The sequence below is a fragment of the Trachemys scripta genome, chromosome 10 (assembly GCF_013100865.1).
Source record: "Trachemys scripta elegans isolate TJP31775 chromosome 10, CAS_Tse_1.0, whole genome shotgun sequence".
Lineage (NCBI taxonomy): Eukaryota > Metazoa > Chordata > Testudines > Emydidae > Trachemys > Trachemys scripta.
In genome coordinates, this window is record NC_048307.1 from 41,231,764 (window position 1) to 41,252,550 (window position 20,787).

At 53.1% G+C, this 20,787-nt stretch overlaps 1 protein-coding gene across 4 annotated transcripts in view; it reads right to left on the reverse strand.

Annotated features, from left to right (window-relative positions):
• CD276 (CD276 molecule) overlaps positions 1 to 20,787 on the reverse strand; it is a 92,712-nt gene that overhangs the window by 53,709 nt on the left and 18,216 nt on the right. For all 4 annotated transcript variants that reach the window (XR_004647385.1, XR_004647384.1, XM_034783488.1 and 1 more), the window contains exon 2: positions 2,639 to 2,802. Coding sequence is in view for 2 of the 4 variants with exons in the window: in XM_034783488.1 (XP_034639379.1) it covers positions 2,639 to 2,687 (49 nt within the window). In the remaining 2 variants the exon portion in view is untranslated. The remainder of the gene's footprint in view (positions 1 to 2,638; positions 2,803 to 20,787) is intronic.

Below are 20,787 nucleotides of genomic sequence, written 5' to 3' on the forward strand. Positions count from 1 at the left end.
GCGTTGTGTGAAAGCCAAGGAGCTGTGGCAGGCATACCAGAAGGCAAGGGAGGCAGTCACTCTGGTGCAGAGCTGCAGACATGCTGCTTCTATAAGAAGCTGCATGCCATCCTCAGCAGTGACCCCAAGCTCCCCTTGGATACTTCGAGGGAGCTGGAGACACAGGACGCGGTGGGGGGTTTCTGGGCTGGAGGCCGCGGTGGGGGGCCTCTGGGCTCAGTTGGGGGGCAGAAAGGGAGGGGCCTCTGACAGAAGGGGCAGGGCTGGGGCTAGCCTCCCCCAGCCAGCAGTTCACATGCCGCCCATGGGGATAGCTACCCATGGTGCACTGCTCTCTGCATCGATGCAAGCACTGCTAATGAGGACACACACCACTGACACAAGAAATGTGGTGTGGAGAGGCAAAGGCAATTTAATTACTATTTATCGATGTAACTTAGGTCGACTTAATTTTGTAGTGTAAATATGCCCTGGGAGAGAGATGTTAGAGGAAAAAAGAGAGGGAGTGAAATATTTTAAAAGGAGGAAAAATAATGGACTAACTCATGCAAGGGGAACACAGTGGTTTAGATGTTTCAAGAAAAAACAAAATCTGAAAATTATTCCAGCTCTGGAAGGGGTGGGGAGGGCGCGACACCACTCTGGACTCCTACCATCCTGCAGCTGCCACAGGTGTCAGGCAATTAACAGGTACTGTGCAGCAGCCACATCAGTACTTGCAAGCTGGAATAAAGCCCAGTGAAAGATGTGTGTGACTCCTTCTCAGACACTAGATGGAGCCAGAGGTTTGACTTTATCAAACCTCCAGCCACGTCAGGGAATGACCCTACTTCAACTTCCTGTCTCTTCCTCTCTGGATGCCATCTGTACTAGCCTTTAAATCAAGTTTGGGAAAACGGGACCTGCTAGATCGGGGTGGGCAAACTTTTTGGCCCAAGGGCCACATCTGGGTGGAAAAATTGTATGCAAGGCCATGAATGTAGGGCTTGGGCAGGGGGTTGGGATACAGGAGGGAGTGTGGGGTGTGGGAGGGGGTCCGGTGTGCACGAAGGGGCTCAGGGCAGGGGGTTGTGGTGCACGAGGGGGTGCGGAGTGCAGGAGGGGGCTCAGGGCCGGGTGTTAGGGGGATCAGGGCAGGGGGTTGGGGTGGGGGATCCAGCCCGGCACCGCATACCTCGAGCTGCTCCGGGATGGCAATGGCACGCAGCAGGGCTAAGGCAGGCTCCCTGTCTGCTCTGGCCCCGCGCCGCCTCCAGAAGGGGCCAGCATGTCCGGCAGTGGCTCCTGGGGGTGGGGTGGGGCAGGCAGCTCCGCCGTGTGCTGCCCTTGCCTGTGGGTCCCACCCCCAAAGCTCCCATTGGCCGCGGTTCCCTGGTCTTGACCAATGGGAGCTGTGGGGTGCCAGTGCCCACAGGCAAGAGCAGCACACGGTTCCCTCTGCCCCCCTCCCCTCCCAGGGGCCGCAGGGACATGGTGCCAGTCGCTTCCGGGAGCAGCGCGGGGCCAGGACAGGCTGTATCTGGCCTGCGGGCTGTAGATTGCCCTCCCCAGTGCTAGATGGTTCAGTACTGTCCAGTGCCCCCTGCTGTTCTGGTCCTCTCCTCCTCCCCTGCCCTCTGATCTGCCATTGCAACCCGTTCCCAACCCAGCTGTCACACCTGCTCCCCCACTGCTCCATTTGCACTATTTGACCAGGGCTGCAACTTCCCACACTCAGCCCTGTCCTGCCAAGCCTGCTGGGAACACCCATTGCACAGGCACAAACCAGCCTGGCTCCAAGCCCCCAAGCTGGACAAGAGTCACACCGCTGGAGCCTCTTCCCCCAGCCCCACGCTTCGATGGTGCATCACCAATTAGACAACTCCTCCAGGACTTGGAGGTGGGACAAACGAAACCATCTGAATTCAGTTGGTCTCCCTGCCACACAAGATCCGTCTTTCGATCCCCTATGGCATTGGCAGAATGCGGGACTATATGACCTAATCCACCTCTGGATTTGATAGGGCTGCCCCACTGCTGGAGAATTCACCTTTGCCGACGTTGCTGCACAGGGGCCAGCCATGAGACGGCTGCAGAAGCTCCTGTGAACACAAGCACAGAGGCCACTAGTGCTACCAGCAGTACTGGACCATGGCTCTGGACCTGCCCTGCAGTGGGTGCAGGGGGAAACCAAGCGAACTCTTTCCCAATGGTGTAGCAAGGGCTGCTGGTGAGCATGCTTCCCCCACCAGCACCATGCCTGCCTCTGCCCTTTGCTGCCAGAACATCTCCCACCCGCCCAGCATGCCCCATCCAAGAACCACTGCCAGGTTCTGTGACTCTAGAGAAGTCAAAACTTACCTGCAGAGGGGAGAGACAGCCGGGCGGGAGGGTCTCACGTCATCGCCAGATGAGCTCCAGCCCTCTCTGAAATCCCGACCCTCACACCACACATCCCAGGAGTTGGCACCATGGAGAAAGGGACCGATCCTGTTCCTCACCAAGTCACAGTCCCCACTGACCCCAATAGGAATGGGACCTGGGCCTACGGCAGTCTGTGGAGATTGTAACTCAGGCCAGGTTCTCACTTGGGGCATTGGACCATCATAGTGTCCCACCTCCCGTCCTGAAGAGCCCCACACTGCCCAGCCCCACTCACCGGCTGGAGCGAGCACCAGCAGGCCCAGGATGAGCAATGGGCAGGGCATCTGTGCTGCAGGGCGAGATCCCAGAGCGTCAGTGAGGGGCGGCGGGGAGGGGAGAGCAAGGCCCCGCGTGTTCTTGGCAAAGGGAATCTTCCCTCTCGGCAGGAGCTGCCCTGAGCTGAAAAGAAAGAGACACAACAATTAGCATGAACTGCCGTGGACAGCAGGGACTCCGGGCTGGGCCCACCAGGAACAGAGCTGAAGGCAGGGCTGAGCTCAGCCCCACCGGCACAAAAGAGTCGGCACATCAGCTCAGCCAGAGACCTGCCTCGGCCTGTGTCCTGCCACTACCTATCTCCCTGAGGGCTTTACACTGCTGCCCATCACTGTGGCATCTGAGCACTTTCCACATATAACAGCAATAGCAAGGTCCCTAGTGCACATAATGGACTTTCTGGCACTCTTCCTTCTTGGAGGGGTCAAACTTGGCTTGCCTCCTGCATCGGCTCAGACAGGCCATCGGCCCATACAACCCAGTTGCCGACTGTCTGGCCATTGGTTCTCCTAATCCAGTATTTCCCCCCGCGGCTGCACTAGCTCAGAGTGTGAGTGCATCCAGCTCAGGATCCCATCTCCTGCCATGCTCAGTCCAACCACCCGAGATGGCTGTGTGGGTCAGGCACTGGCCTGGGATTCTGGAGAGCTGCACTCTATTACCTGCTGCCACCGACTCCTGGCACAGCCCTGGGAAGGTCAGTTGGTCTCTGTGCTTTGGGAATAAACAGCCCTTGTCTTGTCTGGGGCAGGGGCAGTCTCTCCTGAGGCGTGCATACGGTGCCCATCCAAAGGGCCCCAACCTCAACTGGGCTGCTACATGCTACCAGAATGCAAATAATCCTGCCCCCAGCAACGGTCACTGTTACCAGTGATGAACACACTGCCTCTCTCGCCCACATGCTTCAAAGAGGCCAGGCTTGTCCGGCTTCGTTCCTGTCATAACTATAAAGGGAAGGGTAACAGCTCTCCTGTGTACAATACTATAAAATCCCTCCTGGCCAGAGACTCCAAAATCCTTTTACCTGTAAAGGGTTAAGAAGCTCAGGTAACCTGGCTGACATCTGACCCAAAGGACCAATAAGGGGACAAGATACTTTCAAATCTTGGTGGGGGGAAGGCTTTTGTTTGTGCTCTTTGTTTGGGGAAGTTGTTTGCTCTTGGGACTGAGAGGGACCAGACATCAATCCAGGTTCTCCAAATCTTTCTGAACAAGTCTCTCATATTTCAAACTTGTAAGTAAACAGCCAGGCAAGGCGTGTTAGTTTATCTTTGTTTTTTCAACTTGTAAATGTACCTTTTACTAGGGTGTTTACCTCTGTTTGCTGTAACTTTGAACCTAAGACTAGAGGGGGGTCCTCTGGGCTCTTTAAGTTTGATTACCCTGTAAAGTTATTTTCCATGCTGATTTTGCAGAGATGATTTTTACCTTTTTCTTTAATTAAAAGCCTTCTTTTTAAAAACCTGATTGATTTTTCCTTGTTTTTAGATCCAAGGGGGTTGGATCTTGATCCACCAGGAGTTGGTGGGAGGAAGGAGGGGGGATGGTTAATTTCTCCTTGTTTTAAGATCCAAGGGGTTTGGATCTGTATTCACCAGGGAATTGGTAAAGAGTCTCTCAAGGCTACCTAGGGAAGGGAATTAGCTTTGGGAGTGGTGGCAGCGGACCAGATCTAAGCTGGTAGTTAAGCTTAGAAGTTTTCATGCAGGCCCCCACATTTGTACCCTAAAGTTCAAAGTGGGGAAGCAGCCTTGACAGTTCCCATCGGAACACGTGCAATGGGACAGACTCCAGCCAGCTTCGGAGCAGCCCAAGGGCAAAAGGAGTCACAAGACTTCGGCTGGCACACGGGAACCATCCATACATGTTATATGCCGTGGGGGGCTTTTATAATTACGTATTGCTCTCCTCCCCCCATTCTTTCTCCTCTCTTTCAGTCTCTGGGCACCACTTTTCACAGCCTACCCCCACAGAGCCAGGACCCACGGGTGGAGTCAGAGGTCTCTCCTCCAGGAGGCGGGGCAGCCAATTCTCATGAGCCTCGTGCTGTCGGTGGCTTGCCCCAACTCCTGGAGTCAAACGAATACAGCAGAATCTCCAAACTACAAAACTAGTAACTACGTACTAGAAACTACGAAAAAAATAAAGGGAAAGTTAAAAAAAAATGGAAAGAATTTTTTTTAAAGAGTCCATTTCTGGCAGAGACAAGCCAGAAAGCGAGACCCCCGAAGGCTCAGAGAGCCAGAAATAGGCTGTTATTGGTCAAAATTGGGATTTTTAAGCCACTCCCATTATTTTTAGGGGGCCCAACTCAAGATTTGTGAATATGTGGGGCTGGCAAGGCTGAGAAGGGCTAAGCAGGCTCAGAGCAAGGCCTGGCAGCCCTGCTCGGCTCTAGGGTGCAGGGGCTGAGATAGCATGGGAACGTGAGGCAGAACAGTGAGGGCAGCAGGAGCGATGGAGGTGGGGAGAGGCCAGGAGGGGAGCAAAAAGGATCGTTGCCCTTTAAAGGCTTTGGTAGACCCATAATGCTTTCCCCTTCTCTTTGGGCCAGACCCTGGGGGGTGCTGAAGCCAAGGGCAGGGGAGGAAGCTCAGCCTCCCTCTCCCTGCCACAGGACTCAGCCCTTTAAGTGCTGCTAGGGAAGCCCACAAAGTCACTGGCAGAGTTTGCATTAAAAGGCAGGCTCTCCTCCCCTCCCCCACAAGGCAACCCCCTACCTGGACATACACAGTTCTCCAATGCTCCTCTGCAGTGGCCATGCAGGATGGACAGCAGAGCATGAAGCCATGGGGAGGACGTGAAGGGCAGAAGAAGAGACCAAACAGCCCTGAAATGAGTGTGGGGACCCCAAGACCTTTGTCCCATTGACACTGCTGGCAACTCTGGACTCTACAGCTGAAAGAGAACATGGCAAGCCCCAGATCGCGCACAGCCCTGCAGCCGGTGGGGCCCAGCAGTCCCCAGCCCTGCTCTGAAATTGAATAGCCCACTGAAATAACGTACATTGTGATAGCATCCTAGAGCTAGGGATCAAGGCCTCACTGCGCTAGGTGCTGTACAGCATATATAAACCGGCTGGTGGCTACCCTGACTGGCTTACAGTCCAAAGGATGGCAAAGGGTACAGGCTGCAGCACAGCTGCTAGGATCCACTTCTCCTGCAGAAGGCACTGGTTGCCGCCCAGAGCCTCCCACATATCCTCAGTTAAATGATCCTGGGATGGTTTGAGAGGCCAGCCCAGAAATAATCATGTCACTAGCCCTCCCACAAATCCTTCATCCTGCCTGGCTTGAGCCCTAAGCTCGCCCTGCTGGGGAAGACCTGAGCACTTCATTGTCCGACCACCCTGCACCTCTGGTCCTCATTTCCTGGGTTAGACAATGCCCCCACACTTTTAGCAACACAAGCAGCCTGTCCCATTGCCTGAGCCCGATGGTCTCTCCTCCAGTCATCCTTCACTGCCGCCCTGCTGGATGCCTTGGTTTGCTTTAATTAGATCAACAGGGATTTTAGTGCCACATGGGGACTAGGGGAGATAAATTACATATAACATCAAGCAAAGCATGCTGGGTAATTTGGGGAAATTAAAATAGAACAGTGGTCCCCAAATTTTTTTGGTCGCACCTCCCATTACCCGGTCATGCCCACCCAGGAGCCTAGGTCTGGAGCTAGGGCCGGGGGACGAGGCCAGGAGGCGCGAGCCAGGGCTGGGGCCAAAGCTGCAGCTGGAACCATGGCTGCAAGTGGGGCCAGGACCCAGTGGCCGAAGCTGGGGCCAGAGCTGTCGCTGGGACTGGGCCGGAGCAGAGATGGGGACAGAGCAGGTCTGGGAGGCACTTCCTCCCCACCCCCCCATGGGGGCTGGCCCAGGTTCCATTGTGCCCCCCCCCTCACAAATGTTCCTCTTCGCCCCCCTAGGGGGGCACACCCCACAGTCTGGGGACCATAGTAGTAGAACCTCAGAGTTACAAACACCAGAGTTACGAACTGAACGGTCAGACACACACCTCATTTGGAACCGGAAGTAAGCAATCAGGCAGCAGCAGAGACACACACAAAAAGGTAAATACAACAGTACTGTGTTAAATAGAAACTATGAAAAAAATAAAGGGAAAGTTTTAAAAAAATGTTTAACAAAGTAAGGAAGCCGTTTCTGTGCTTGTTTCATTTAAATTAAGCTGGTTAAAAGCAGCATTTTTCTTCTGCATAGTATAAGTTTCAAAGCTTACTTCTAGGAGAATTCTGCACCACTGCGCAATGCAGAATTTTGCAGAAATTAACATTCTGCACGCTGAATTTCCTTCCCCCCCCCCCCCGAAACGGGCTGCAGTGCTGCTGGCCGCCACTAGGAGACACTGGACCTGGCATAGCCCAGCTCACACACAGAAGACACTGCTGGGGGGAGGGGAAAGGAGCAAGAGGGTTCCTGGCAGCCACAATTCCCAGCATGCCCTGAGGGAAGGAGAGGGCAGTACACAGGAAACGCCATACAAGCCTAGGATCAAGCATCAGGCTGTCTCCCCCTCTGGATCCCTTTGCTTTGGGGGAACAGGGGTGGGAGCGGGAGTCTGGGCAAGGGGGGTCCCTCTTCCCCCCACGGCCCCGCCCCATGGCCAGACTGGAAGCTAGAACTGGGCTGTGGTAAGAGCCACCCAGGGAGCCCAAGCCACTGTGGGGAGCTCTGGACCCTCCACCTGCCATGGATGGGGGTTCAGGGGACCCGACAGCAGCCCCTGGCCTGTGTCCCTGCCCCCCCAGGGTGCGCCACCCAGGGCAGATGGAGGGTCCGGGGCTCCCCACAGTGGCCTGGGCTACCTGGGCAGTTCTTACCATGGCCCAGCTCCAGCTTCTGGCCTGGCCAGAAGGTGGGGCCCCAGAGGGAAAAGGAGAAGCATGGGGTGGAGCCCCGTAGTAAATGGGGGCGAAGGCTCACCTCAGCCCCGCACCGGGAAGAGGCTGGTGCCGCTAGCAGGTGCTGCACTTCATGATTCCGGCGCCCCTGAGGTGTGGGAGGCCCAATTGTTCTTTGTGTCCAGAGTCCCAGTAAATCTTAATCCACCTCTGCCTGGATTTAGTTATTTCTTCACTGGAAAGTTTTAGATCCAGGTGCAAATGTAATCCACACACCTTCTGGGTGTGGTGTTCTGTCCCACCTAGTGGCACCGAGACCACTTAGAGAGAGATTAAATGAGTCGGCTCTACTGCCCTATCTAACAGGGAGTTGGCTTTTAGCTCATGCTGTAGAGGCTCATGCACTAAATTCCAGAGATCCCCAGTTCAATCCCGCCCACCAACAACCAGAATCTGTCGGTGTTACAGAGGCTCCTTTTAAGAGCCCAATACTGCTCCCACCAAACCCAATAGCTAAACTACCACTGACTCCAATGGAGCAGGATCGGGACCTGCATATGCATTTCAGCTTAGTTTGATTTCCCATGGAATCAGAGCCAGTGCAGGCTGGGAGACAACGAACAGACAGAAAAGAGCAGCCACTTGGTTCGTGTCAAAAGCAGCCATTCACCTTTCATACCAGCACCTCCCCACCACATCAACAGCCTCTTTATTCAGCAAGGCCCAGGCATTTCCATGGGTTGGCTGGGACGGCATAAAGCCAGCAGTACCCAACAGAGCTTCCAGGCAGCACTTCCAACGGAAATGAACAGCAAGCCCAGGCAAGGAATAACACAGGATTTCCTCCAGCCTCTCCTGGGAGAGGCCTGCCACACCCAGACAATGGGAATCATTAATGTTATCTGCATTACACTAGAACCTAGCGGCCCAGAAAAGCCTCTAGAAGGGATCATGGCCCTACTAGGCGGGGCATTGTACAGACACAGAGAAAGAGACAGTCTTTGCCCTGGAGAGCTTGCAGTCTAAATAGACACGACAAATGGCAGTAGACAAGCCTGTCACAAGCAACCACTGTAAAGTATTCTCAAGAGGTTTACAACACAATCTAGTTCAGTGGTTCTCAACCTGCAGCCCAATCAGAACACAGCTGCGGCCCATGCGACATCCTCAGGGCCATACAGGTAGTATATATGTTGTGTGGATGTGGCCCACATAGAGAGCTGCATATGCAGCCCACAATGGTAAATAGGTTGAGAACTAAGGTCCCTGTAAGCTGCGCTACCATGCAGCAGCCATCTTAGTGCCACGCAGGAGCTCAGGGAACCCACCCAGGGATCTGCCATGGCCGGGGCAGGGCCGCCCCTCTCCCGGCCCCACCTAGCCCAGCCCCCAACCTGCCGGGTCGGCCCTCCCCTGGCCTGAACCCAGCCATGGCCAAGGCACCCCTCCCCCAGCCCAGACCTGCAGGGGGAGGGGCACCTATCCTGCGGCCCCAGCCCCGGAAGTGGCACCTCTCCCCCCAGCCCAGGTGCTGCTGCAGAGAGAGAGCTGGGGGGAGTCCTCTCTCCCCACCGTAGCCCTGCAGCACCCTCCTGCACCCCAAACCTCTCACCCGCACCCCCAGCTGGAGCCCTCACACCCCTGCACCCTCTGCCCCACTTTGAACCCCTCGGCCCCACCCCCACCACATGAATTTTTTTATGTGCACCAATATGGAGGTGATGTGTCACACATCACCTCCATATTGGTGCACATAACAAAATTCATTCCGCACATGGATGGGAAAAATTAGAGGGAACACTGGCTGAGAATCACTGATCCAGTTCAACACAGCGTTAATAACCCCCTACCAGGGACCTACCAATTCTTTGCCAGGCTGTCACTAAGACTCTCTGGTGCCTAAAAAGCACAGCGATCAGCAGGCACCCCTTTAGAGAGCTAACAATTGCCAGACCAGTATCCTGTCTCTGAAGTACCTGGTGCGGGCGTAGTGTGAAAAACTGCTATCTGATGTAATTTGCTACCAGTAGTAGTTACTGATATTAAACTGCTATCTGACCTAATCTGCTATTGGTACGGGGTAGTGAATTGTAACCAGTAGCAGCTACTGATACCTAAGGTTATTCTTATTTGTCCCCCAGCCAGTCAATTTCCACCACCTGCTCACCCCCTGACCAACCCCTCCTCCGATTTGTCCCCTTTGCCCCTTTTTAACCCCTATAAAAAGCAGTCTGCAGACTCTGATGCCAAGGAAGGGCGGGGTGAAGGGCAGTGGCTTCAGCAGATGTTACTGAGCATGCTCAGTTTGTGGGAGCATGCTCAGTACACCCTAAGTAGCAAATTAAGTCAGACAGCAGTTTTTCACACTACACCCAGCACCAGATACTTCAGAGGAAAGGGAACCAACCCCAGAGAAGATAGTTATGGGATAACTTGCCCCTAAAATTAAATTAAATTAAATTAAATTAAAAGAAGATTCTTCTGACCCCATGGCCATTAGAGGTTGCCTTACGCCATGAACCATGAGAGTGTAGATTCCCTCCATCCAACATAACTGTGCATGTTCTTACGCACTGGCCCAGCAATAGAGGAGGCCAGCTTGGGCCTCCTCTCTTCAGGGTTACACAGGCCAGCATGGCCCAGGCACAGGCTCAGGGTTGCTCTAAGTTGTGCCTCTGCTTCATAAACCCACTGGAGTATGCCGGGGTGGACAATCCCTGGGAAACAGGTCTGCCTTGGCCAGACCCCTACAATCCCAACATACCCCTCCCTTCCTAGCCAGCCTCTGCCCAGAATGCCCTGTGGGTATGCCCTGCTGAGGGGGCTTGGCTCTTTGTTTCCGAGCTGCTGTCGCGGAGGTGTGGGTGCCCCAGACTGTGTGACCTGGTGCCTGCTCCATAGGTTTGGATAGTTCCTTCCTCCCTCAAGCGAGGTGGTTTAAGCCTAGTTTCACAGAGCTCAGCTGCTATCATGATGGGGGCGTGCATGCTTTTTATTTTATTCCCCTCTGAGTCCCAGTGTCCAGACCACACCTGTCAGCACCAGGCATGCTGGGAGGCTGTGTAGGAAAGCAACTGGAACAGACTATTCAGTAAGCAGCAAGACATGAATTATTACTAGAGATGGGACCAAACCTGAACTCCAGCTGCAAAAGTTCCCAGACTTCAGATTTGCACTCGAGTGTGAATTTGCTGGCTTTGGGGTGGTTCTGATACTAATTTAGCTGTCACCGACATCCATTATTCTATAGACAGCCCAACTTTTGAGCAGGAAATCTATCAGGACAATGGGCCAGCACACAAGAGAAATACCAAAGCAAGAAGCATTTAGGCCCAGGTTTCTAAAAGATATTTAAGCACCTCTCACTGAAACCAACCTCACCTCAAATCAGCCCAGGAGGCCAGTCTCCACTGCCCACTGGTGACATTTTCAACAAACACCTTCCTGCTTTCTGCCACCCTGCCCCACGCACTTGCGAGTTGCTCCCAGTAAACATCTGCAAAGCTACCTCATTATCTGTCAAAGTCCCTCCTCAGCCCTGTGGCCTACAAAACAGCTCAGCAAAAGTTAGGCTGTCAGTGTGCAGAGACCACCCACCATGCTGACCAATACCGGTCATGCTTACCAGTACTGTCTCCTTGTTTTCATCTACTCCCCTGTGTCTATACCCAGCTGTTGTCTCTAACCCTTGGGGCAGGGTGGAACAGGCATTTTGTTCTGTTTGTGCAGCACCTTCCACAATGGGTCCTGGTCATGTCAAGGGCTCCCAGGCGCTACAGTAATAAAAATAACCAATAATAACAATAAACATGGTTAATAATCTGGCTCGTAGGCTCCAGCCTGCAAAGGGACCTATAAATATGGATTCTTACTCCTACAGGGTTCATAGCTGTAGGTCTCTTTGCAGGATCAGGGCTCTGGAGATCAAGAGAATGGGCATCTTATAAATACCATACACAGCCAAATGCAGGGAAAGACAGACAGAGCAACAAGATCTTACTCTGGATGATCAATCCACCCCTGGTTTCACCTAATTGGGACCACGCCAGGATTGTTACAAGGCAGGAGAATATTCACTATGTCCAAAATCATCACTATCCTAGAGAGAGGCCCAGTCTAGGCTGGAGCCAGGAACTCCTGAGTTCTCATCTCTCTGACACTGTGTCCCTATGTCCAAGGTCTCGGGCAGCTCCCTTAGTGTCTCTGCCCAAATCACTATCCGTAAAGCATGGATGGTAAGACTGCATTCACCCAACTCCCAGGAGTGGGGACTGTAACATGCTTTGCAGGCGGAGAGCACCAAGCATGGCATCTAACCAGGGCCGCCCAGAGGATTCAGGGGGCCTGGGACAAAGCAATTTCGGGGGCCCCTTCCATAAAAAAAAGTTGCAATACTATAGAATACTATATTCTTGTGGGGGCCCCTGTGGGGCCCGGGGCAAATTGCCCCACTTGCCCCCCCGGGCGGCTCTGCATCTAACACCATGCGCTGTGCAAGGACACCCTCTTGCTCCCCATTCCTCACTGTCCAGTTATGGCTCCATACCTTCAGCCCTATTTTTGGCAGTCCTGGGATTTGACTGTTTAGAAACTATGTATTTATATTTTTAATTCCATGGCAGTTTCTCTCTCCTAGTCTTTTCCCATCTCTCCTTCCTCCCTGCCCCAAAGGTTTTTTATTTCCCCTACCAACCGCCAGTTTAATTACCTGGTCTTATGCACACAACTAGCCTGCACATGTTCCCTCAGCCCCACTCATACCCTTGCCTGCCTGGCCTTTACACAAGGGAGTCTGCCACTTATGGCATCCAGGCACCCAAAGGGCAGGTGAGCAGCCCTCTGCAAACAAAGCCGGGTATGCACAGCCTGCAGGCACAGAGAAAGTCAGACAGGCTGGGCTGTAGCAGCCCATTAGTCATCACAGCACCTGGAGCTGGCAGCTGATGACACCCTGCGTGCCAGCTCCATCTAGAGCAGGGGTTGGCAACCTTTCAGAAGTGGTGTGCCGAGTCTTCATTTATTCACTCTAATTTAAGGTTTCACGTGCCAATAATACATTTTAACGTTTTTTGAAGGTCTCTTTCTATAAGTCTATAATATATAACTAAACTATTGTTGTATGTAAAGTAAATAAGGTTTTTAACATGTTTAAGAAGCTTAAAATGTTTAAGAAGCTTCATTTAAAATTAAATTAAAATGCAGAGCCCCCCAGACCGGTGGCCAAGACCTGGGCAGTGTGAGTGCCACTGAAAATCAGCTCGTGTGCCACCTTTGGCACGCGTGCCATAGGTTGCCTACCCCTGATCTAGCGCGTCCACTTTTAACCCAGAGAATGGCAGAGAACCCACCCTGAAAGACAAACACACAGCTGTCACTCACCCAAGCAGGAGGATATCCAAACTTTGCCCAACCAGAGACCTCTCTGGCCTCAGATCAAGCAGCCTATTAATGCTGCGGCCCCTTAACCCAAACGGTAAGCCAATACTGGGGGCCTTCCTGGGTTCTTTCCATCAGAAGGAGAAACTGAGGATGGAGTCAGGTATTTCTGTAGTGCAATCCTGCTTAATTTACACAGAATGCACACAAAGTCCTGTTTCCCTGAAACTGGAGGCAGTTTCTTTGCTCATAATTTTCAAGCCTGTTTTCCAGTCAGTCCTGTGTCCCAAGGGACTCTACCTCTGTCCCTCTCAGGGTCATGCTCACGACAGCTGCCCTCACAGTCTGCTGGCCTTTCTCTGTGCTGTCTGGTTGCTTTTCCCAGGCTCTGAAACAAACACACACACACACACACACAACTGCAACCAATGCCCCAGCTTCTGTGTTCATAATTAGAGAATAAACCCCTCATTCTCACTGAGTTCGTTCTTGCTTAAGGCCTAGTGCCCAGGTGGTGGCCGTGACACACTGAATTTCCTGCAATATCCTGAATGAACTTTATTGAATTAAGTTAAACCTGATTGAATTAGATGTAATACCTTGGGGTCCATTATATTAAAAATGCAATTGTGCAAGTATGTAATTTCTCTAGAAGAGGGACTAAGGGCTTATCTTCACATACAGCGCTGCAGCTGCATCGCTGTAGCGCTTTAGTGACGCTACTAAGCCAACAGGAGAGCTTCTCCTGTCAGCGTAGTTACTCCACCTCCCCAAGAGGCGGTAGCTATGTAGATGGGAGCAGCTCTCCTGTCGACACAGCTCTGTCCACACCAGGGATTAGGTCAGTATAACTACGTCACTCTGGGGTGTGGCCTTTTCAAACCCCGAGATACATAGTTATACCGAAACAGGTCTGTAGTGCAGACCTGGCCTAATGCAACCTCCAGAAGGTATTAGGAACTTCCTGATACATGTGAAGTGGATTTCCGAGGACGTACCTGGGGATAAGGGGAATGCAAATGATCCACTTGGAATCAACTCTTTTGGAAACTATGCCCTGGGGACCAAATCCCATGATCTAATATTTACCTGCTCCTGGAAATTCAAGAACAGAGACTCCTGAACTATATAAAGGGTAGACTAAACCTGTGGTGAGCATGCTAGTTCTGAACGGAGGCTGTTATGAACTTGTGACCATGGAAGAGACCCCTTGTGGGGCTCTGAAGGACTGCTCTTACCAGAGCCCTTGTTGGAGTTGGGGTGATCTCCAGTATTAGCATGTGTGCAGGTTCTTTCATTGGTTTTAATGTTTTCTCCATAGTGTCTTTACCAAGACAATAAAACAGGCTTACATAAAAAGAGCTGGGTGGTATCTATAACCGGGGGCAGTCAGACTGTTAACCATCTCTGAAGAGAAGCAGCCAGGTGTCCTTGGGCAGCCTGCCTGTGCTGGGAATAACACAGCAGCCTGGAAATACCCTGCTTAGAATAGACTGAGACGCAGATCTCCATCCAAGAAAAGCAAGAGCTGAGGAGCTGGGAGCGGGTGCCCATGCTGGGCCACTGAGAGGCGATACCAGTGCAGCTGCCATGACCTGGGACAGTGGCTCCTGATTATTTCTAGCAATCTCACTCCATAAAGGAGTTATTCACTCTTTCCATTTAGCTGGAATGAATGGTGGCTACATACCCATCAGCTTTAACTGTCTCTGTGACTGATCCATAGAGCAAGGACACACTCGATGGCGGCCATTAACACCTTCCAGTATAGTAGCACCTAGAGGTCCCCCATCCAAGATGAGGGTCCCATTGTGCTAGGTGCTGTACATGCAACGGCAACCACCTTAGCCAACACACTGAGAGCTAAAACACCCAAATCCCCACTTGCAAGGTGCGGATGCTTAACACCCACTGACCAGTAGGTTACAGCCACACACAGCGAGAGATAGTCGCCACCCCAAAGACCTTACAGTCTAAACAGACAGGACAAAAAGGTTGGGAGAGGAAACCGAGGCACAGACAGGGGAAGGGACTTGCTGCTTTACAAACACAATTCCCCAGCAATGGCCCCAAAACATGACAAGCTCACCACAGTGCCACAGCAGGACTCTTCCCTGGAGAGCACAGCATTGAAGGGTTGCACAGAAGAGATTTCAAACCTTTTTCTGTTGGAACTTCAGCTCCTGCCCACAACTCTTCAAAGACCTCCCACAGCAATGCCTCAGAATCAGCCCCAAGCAGTGCAGTTATCCTCAATCCATCGCTGTTATTCTGGGGACCAGACTGCTGACCACCACATTTTTATTTTTTATATCTCGCATGGGCTTGCAGAAATGGAAGAGAAAAGCCATACTGCTACGTAGCAACCCGCTAGCACATTTCACCCATAGTTCTCAAAGCACTTTACGAGGTGTCATTATCCCCATTTTATCAGTGGGGAAAATGAGGCATGGAAAAATGGAAGTTCTTGCCCATGGTCACCCATTGGCAGATCCAGAAACAGAACCAGTCTCCCTGACCACATTTCCTCACAAGCAATAGCTGCCCAGTCCTCTGTCAATCATCTGTTACCCTTACATAGCAATTTTTGTTGTTGGGAAAAGAGCAGAGATGAAACAGACCCACTTCTCCTTCCCAGGCTCCTCTATTCTCTTTGAAGCACATGGTTTCTGTCCGGAAAACAAGTGGCTGGGCTGGGCTGGGCTGGTTTTAACCACTGTCCTCTCTCTTGATGAGCACAGCTTTTTCTAAATCTGGAGAGAAAGAAGCCAACCTCCCCACCCCCAAAACCCCAAGGAGGCAGGAAGCGAGTGAGTCATGGTGGGAGGGAGCAGTGGGGCAGACACATCACATTCAGCTGTCCAACTTACCACAGCTCCCCTTCAGCTACAGTGAGTCATGACTAGGGACTTTTACACTCCAAATTATTTCTTTTAGCAAAGGATTTTCAGCAGCAGAAACAAGGGCTATGTGTGTAGGAAGTGGGGGCAAACCTGCAAGTCTAGCTAGCAGGATTCCCAAATATGCTAGTGGCTAGAGCACTGGATTAGGACTGGGAAGACTAGAGTTCTAGTCCACTGAGTGGCCTTGGGCAAGTCACTTCCATGCTTTGTGCCTCAGTTTCCCCTCTATCCCTTTGGGGCAGAGCAGAATGAGGGATCTGGGGAACCAGCCACTCTGTAGAGTATACTTCCCAACTCCCATCAGGGCAGTTAACAAGGAGTTAATGCTGAAGTAGCTTTAGATCCCACTGGGCCCATCTGAATCTGCTACTACACCAGGGGGACATGCTTGGTGCAATGCAGCTCCTCCATGCTGCCAGGAGAGGCAGAGCAGCCATCCATGTGGATTGAGCCTCCATCCTTTGAACTGGGGTTTTCTCCAGGTAGACCTCCAAGAAAAAAAACGGTTACCCATTTTTCGTAACTTGTTCTTCGAGATGTGTTGCTCATGTCCATTCCATTCTAAGTGTGTGTGCGGCCAGAGATATTTGCCTTAGAGGTACCTGTAGGGCCGGCTGTGATGCACTCACACCGCGGTATATCAGGCGTTGCCGGCCCACATCCTCTCAGTTCCTTCGTGCCGACAACTCCGACAAAGGGGCAGGAGGGCGAGTAATGGAATGGACATGAGCAACACATCTCGAAGAACAACAGTTACGAAAGGTAGGTAACTGTTTTTTCCTTCGAGTGTTTGTTCCATTCTCAGTGACTTGCAAGCAGTATCAATGGAGGTGGGCTCGGAGTTCACCGTTACACAGCTTGTAGCACAGCTCTGCCAAAGCCAGCGCCATCTCGCACCTGCTGGATCAGTGCATAGTGCAACACAAACATATGGACGGACGACTCAGTGGCAGCCCGACAGATCTTTTGGATCGGCACCTGCACCAGGAAGACCGCCGAAGACGCCTGAGCTCTAGTGAAATGAGCCGTCTTGATTGCTGGAAGGGGCACTTTTGCCAGTTCGTAGCAGTGGCAGATGCATGCCATGATCCAAGACAAAATTCTCTGGACTGACACCGAGCAGCCCTTCATCCTGTCCACGACAGCAACGAACAATTGCGTTGACTTACAGAATGGCCGATGTAGAAGGCCAGCACCCATCTGATGTCCAGCGTATGCAACCTGCGCTCCTCATCTGATGCATGAGGCTTTGGACAGAGGACCAGTAAGTAAATGTCCTGGCCCGTGTGGAACTGGGAAACAACCTTGGGCAGGAAAGCCAAATGCGGGCACAACTGGACTTTGTCCTTGTAGAACAGGGCGGCTCCGACGTGAGCACCCTGATCTCGGACACCTGCCGGGCCGATATTATAGCGACCAAGAAGGACACCTTCCAGGAAAGGAACAGGAGGGAGTAGAAATCTAGGGGTTCAAAAGGAGGGCCCATGAGCTTTAACAGCACCAGATTCAGGTCCCACAGGGGTACCGGGTCTCCAATGTGCAGGTACAGGTGCTCTAGAACTTTCAGGAACCACGCCGTCATGGGATGGATGAAGACCGACCTGCCCTGAAGCAGAGAGTGGAACACACCGAAGACAGCGACAAGCCCTGGAGCTTTAGATGCAGCAAAGAGTCTAGGATGTCCGGCTGCGAGACCTCCTCAGGACGAACGCACTTGTCCAAGGCCCAACATGTGAAGTGCTTCCACTTTGCCACATAGGTAACCCGGTGGAAGGCTTCCTGCTACCCAGCAGGACCTGTTGGACCGCCGCAGAGCATTCCCGCTCATCCATGCTTAGCCACGGAGCAGCCACACTGACAGGTGCAGCGACTCCAGATTCGGGTGCAGCAGATTGCCGTGGTTCTGGGACAACAGATCCGGTTGGAGAGGTAACTGCAGTGGGTCGGCCACCAAAAGACTCAGCAGCATGCCGAACCAATGCTGGTGAGGCCACACCGGGGCTATAAGAATGATCAATGCTTTGTCTTGCTTCACCTTTAGCAGGATGCTGAGGATAAGCAGCACCGGCAGAAAGGCATACATCAGAGCTCCCGACCATGGCATCAGGAAGGCGTCTGACAGGGAACCCTTGTCCGCGCCGTATAGGGAGCAGAACACATGGCACTTCCTGTTCTGCCTGGATGCAAACAGGTCCACCTGGGGAGTCTCCCACTGCCGGAAGATCAGGTTGAACACCTCCAGATGGAGTGACCACTCGTGGTGAGGAGAAGGTCCTGTTGAGGCGATCTGCCAGGACATTCCTGGTTCCAGATAGGTGAGCGGCCACCAGTGTATGGCATTCTGCACACAAAGGTTCCAGAGTCTGAGCGCGTCTTGACACAGGGCCGAGGACATGGCGCTGTCCTGCCTGTTGATGTAATACATCGCGGCCGTGTTGTCCATGAGGACCTGCACCACCTTGCCTTTCAGGTGGGGCAAAAATGACTGACAGGCCAGGCACACCGCCTTGAGCTCTCTGATGCTGATATGAAGAACTAAGTCGTGCTGCATCCAGCGACCTTGGGTGCTGAGCTTTCCCAGATGGGCTCCCCAGCCCAGACCTGACACATCCAAGATCAGGGTGAACGACGGTGATCAGGACACAAAGGGAACTCCTGCAGCACTGATTTGGGGTCTAGCCACCAGTTCAAGGACAAAAGGATGCAGTCCAGCACCGTGACCGCTCAGTTCAGGGGGTGCCTGCTGGGAACATAAACCGTTGCCAGCCACATTTGCAGGGGTCGCAGATGGAGCCAGGCGTGCCTGACCACGTACGTGCACGCTGCCATGTAGCCCATCAGCCGCAAGCAAGTGTGCACCGTGGTGATGGGATGTCTCTTTATGTGGGCAATGAGATCCACCATGGTCTTAAAGCGTGCTTCCAGAAGGAAGGCCCTGGCTCACATAGAATCAAGAACCACTCCGATAAACTCTATGCGCTGGATCAGCGTTAATGTACACTTTTCTGTGTTTATTAACAGGCCCAGGTCATTGCAGGTGGAGCGCACCAGATCGAGGCTTCTCTGCACCTGTCCTGGAGACCTGCCCCTGATGAGTCAGTTGTCGAGGTACGGAAAGATCTGGACCCACCCCAGCCCCCGAAATCTGAGGTAAACCGCTACTGGGGCCTCGCATTTCGTGAACACCCTAGGGGCTGTGGACAGGCCAAAGGGTAGCGCCATGAACTGGAAGTGGCGCCCTGCCACTATGAAGCGCAGGAAACGTCTGTGTCCTGGGAATATGGAGACATGGAAGTAAGCATCCTTTAAGTCAAGAGTGGTGTACCAGCTCCTGGGAGTAGATAATGGAGGCCAGGGAGACCATGCAGAACTTCAACTTCTTGAGAGACTTGTTGAGGCCATGCAGGTCCAGAATAGGTCTGAGGCCCCCTTGGCCTTCGGGATTAGGAAGTATCGGGAGTAGAATCCTCTGCCTTCCATGTCTCAAGGAACCACCTCCACAGCCCCCAACTGCAGGAGCTTGTCAACCTCCTGGACCAGGAGTTGCTCATGAGAGGGGTCCCTGAAAAGGGACAGGGAAGCAGGGGGGTGGAAAGAAGGGGTACTCACAAACTGCAGGGTGTAGCCCCAAGCTACTATGTCCAGGACCTAGCAGTCCAAGGTAACCCATGACCAGGCCAAGCAGCAGAGAAAAAAGTGGTTGAGGAAAGGCAGGGCAGGATCTGGCCAGATGATCGGGGGGGTCGTTCTCGAGCGCACCCTCAAAACGATCACTTTTGGCCCCCCAGGTGCTTAGCAGGTCCGGGCTGGGCTGGCGAGCGAGAGGAGGAAGGGTGGCAAGGACTAAACCCAGCGTCCCTTCTTCTTGTAGATCCCTGCCAGGCTTGCCAAGGCCTCGACAGCGGCAGAGGCCGGAATGGCTTTCTGCCAGACTTTGGGGTATGCATGCCCAACGAGCGAAGGGTAGCCTTAGCGTTCTTCTACCTGTGTAACCTAGCGTCTGTCTGATCAAAGAAGAGCCCTGCTCTGTCAAAGGGGAGGTCTTGAATCGAGGCCTACATTTCCTCAGAGAGGCCCGCTGTCTGGAGCCAGGAGTTGCGTCGCATAACCACCACCGATGCAACCACCCTCACTGCCGAGTCCGCCATGTCCCATGCCATTTGCAGGGAGCATCTGGCTGCCGTGGTTCCTTCCTCTACCAGGGTACCAAACTCCTGAGCCTGACCCTGAGGAAGGGAGTCCTGGAACTTCTGGAGGCTGTCCCAGAGGTTAAAATTGTATCGGCCCAGCAGGGCTTGACGGTTCACCTCTAGGAATTGTAAGCTGGCTGTTGAATAAATTTTTCTGCCAAATAAATCAAGTTTTTTGGCTTCTTTGTCCTTGGGGGTAGAGGCGGTGGGGACCTGCTTGTCCTTCTCATTGGCTGCTGTCACCACCAGCGAGCCCGGGGGAGGGTGGGTATACAGGTACTCGAAACCTCTGGCTGGCACAAAGTACTTTTTCTCGGCCTGTTTCGAGGTGGTCAGGATGGAGGATGGGGTCTGCCACAGAGCCTTAGCAATCTTGAGGACCCCGTCGCGTACAGGTATGGCGATCTGGGCAGGCGTGGAGGCCAAGAGGACATTGAAAAGGGTGTCCTCCTGCTCCACCATCTCCTGTACTTCCAGCCGCAAGTTCTCAGCCACCCGCCTGAGAAAGGCTTGATGTTCCTTAAAGCCATCCGGGGGGCTGGCCCTGGAAGGTCCCGCGACTGCCTCGTCGGGGAAGAGGAGGCAGCCCTGGCCGCCCATGGAGGCGCTGAGGGCTCGGCATCCACTGGAGAGGGAGGTTTGGGGGTGGGTACCGGATCCTCCACCCTGACCTCAGAGAAAGTTTCCGGTACCGGGCCCGGTGCTGGTAGGGCCATCAACCTCTGCTCTGATGCGGCCACTGAAGCGCGCTGAGAAAGGGGCATCATCATCACCGGAACGCCTCA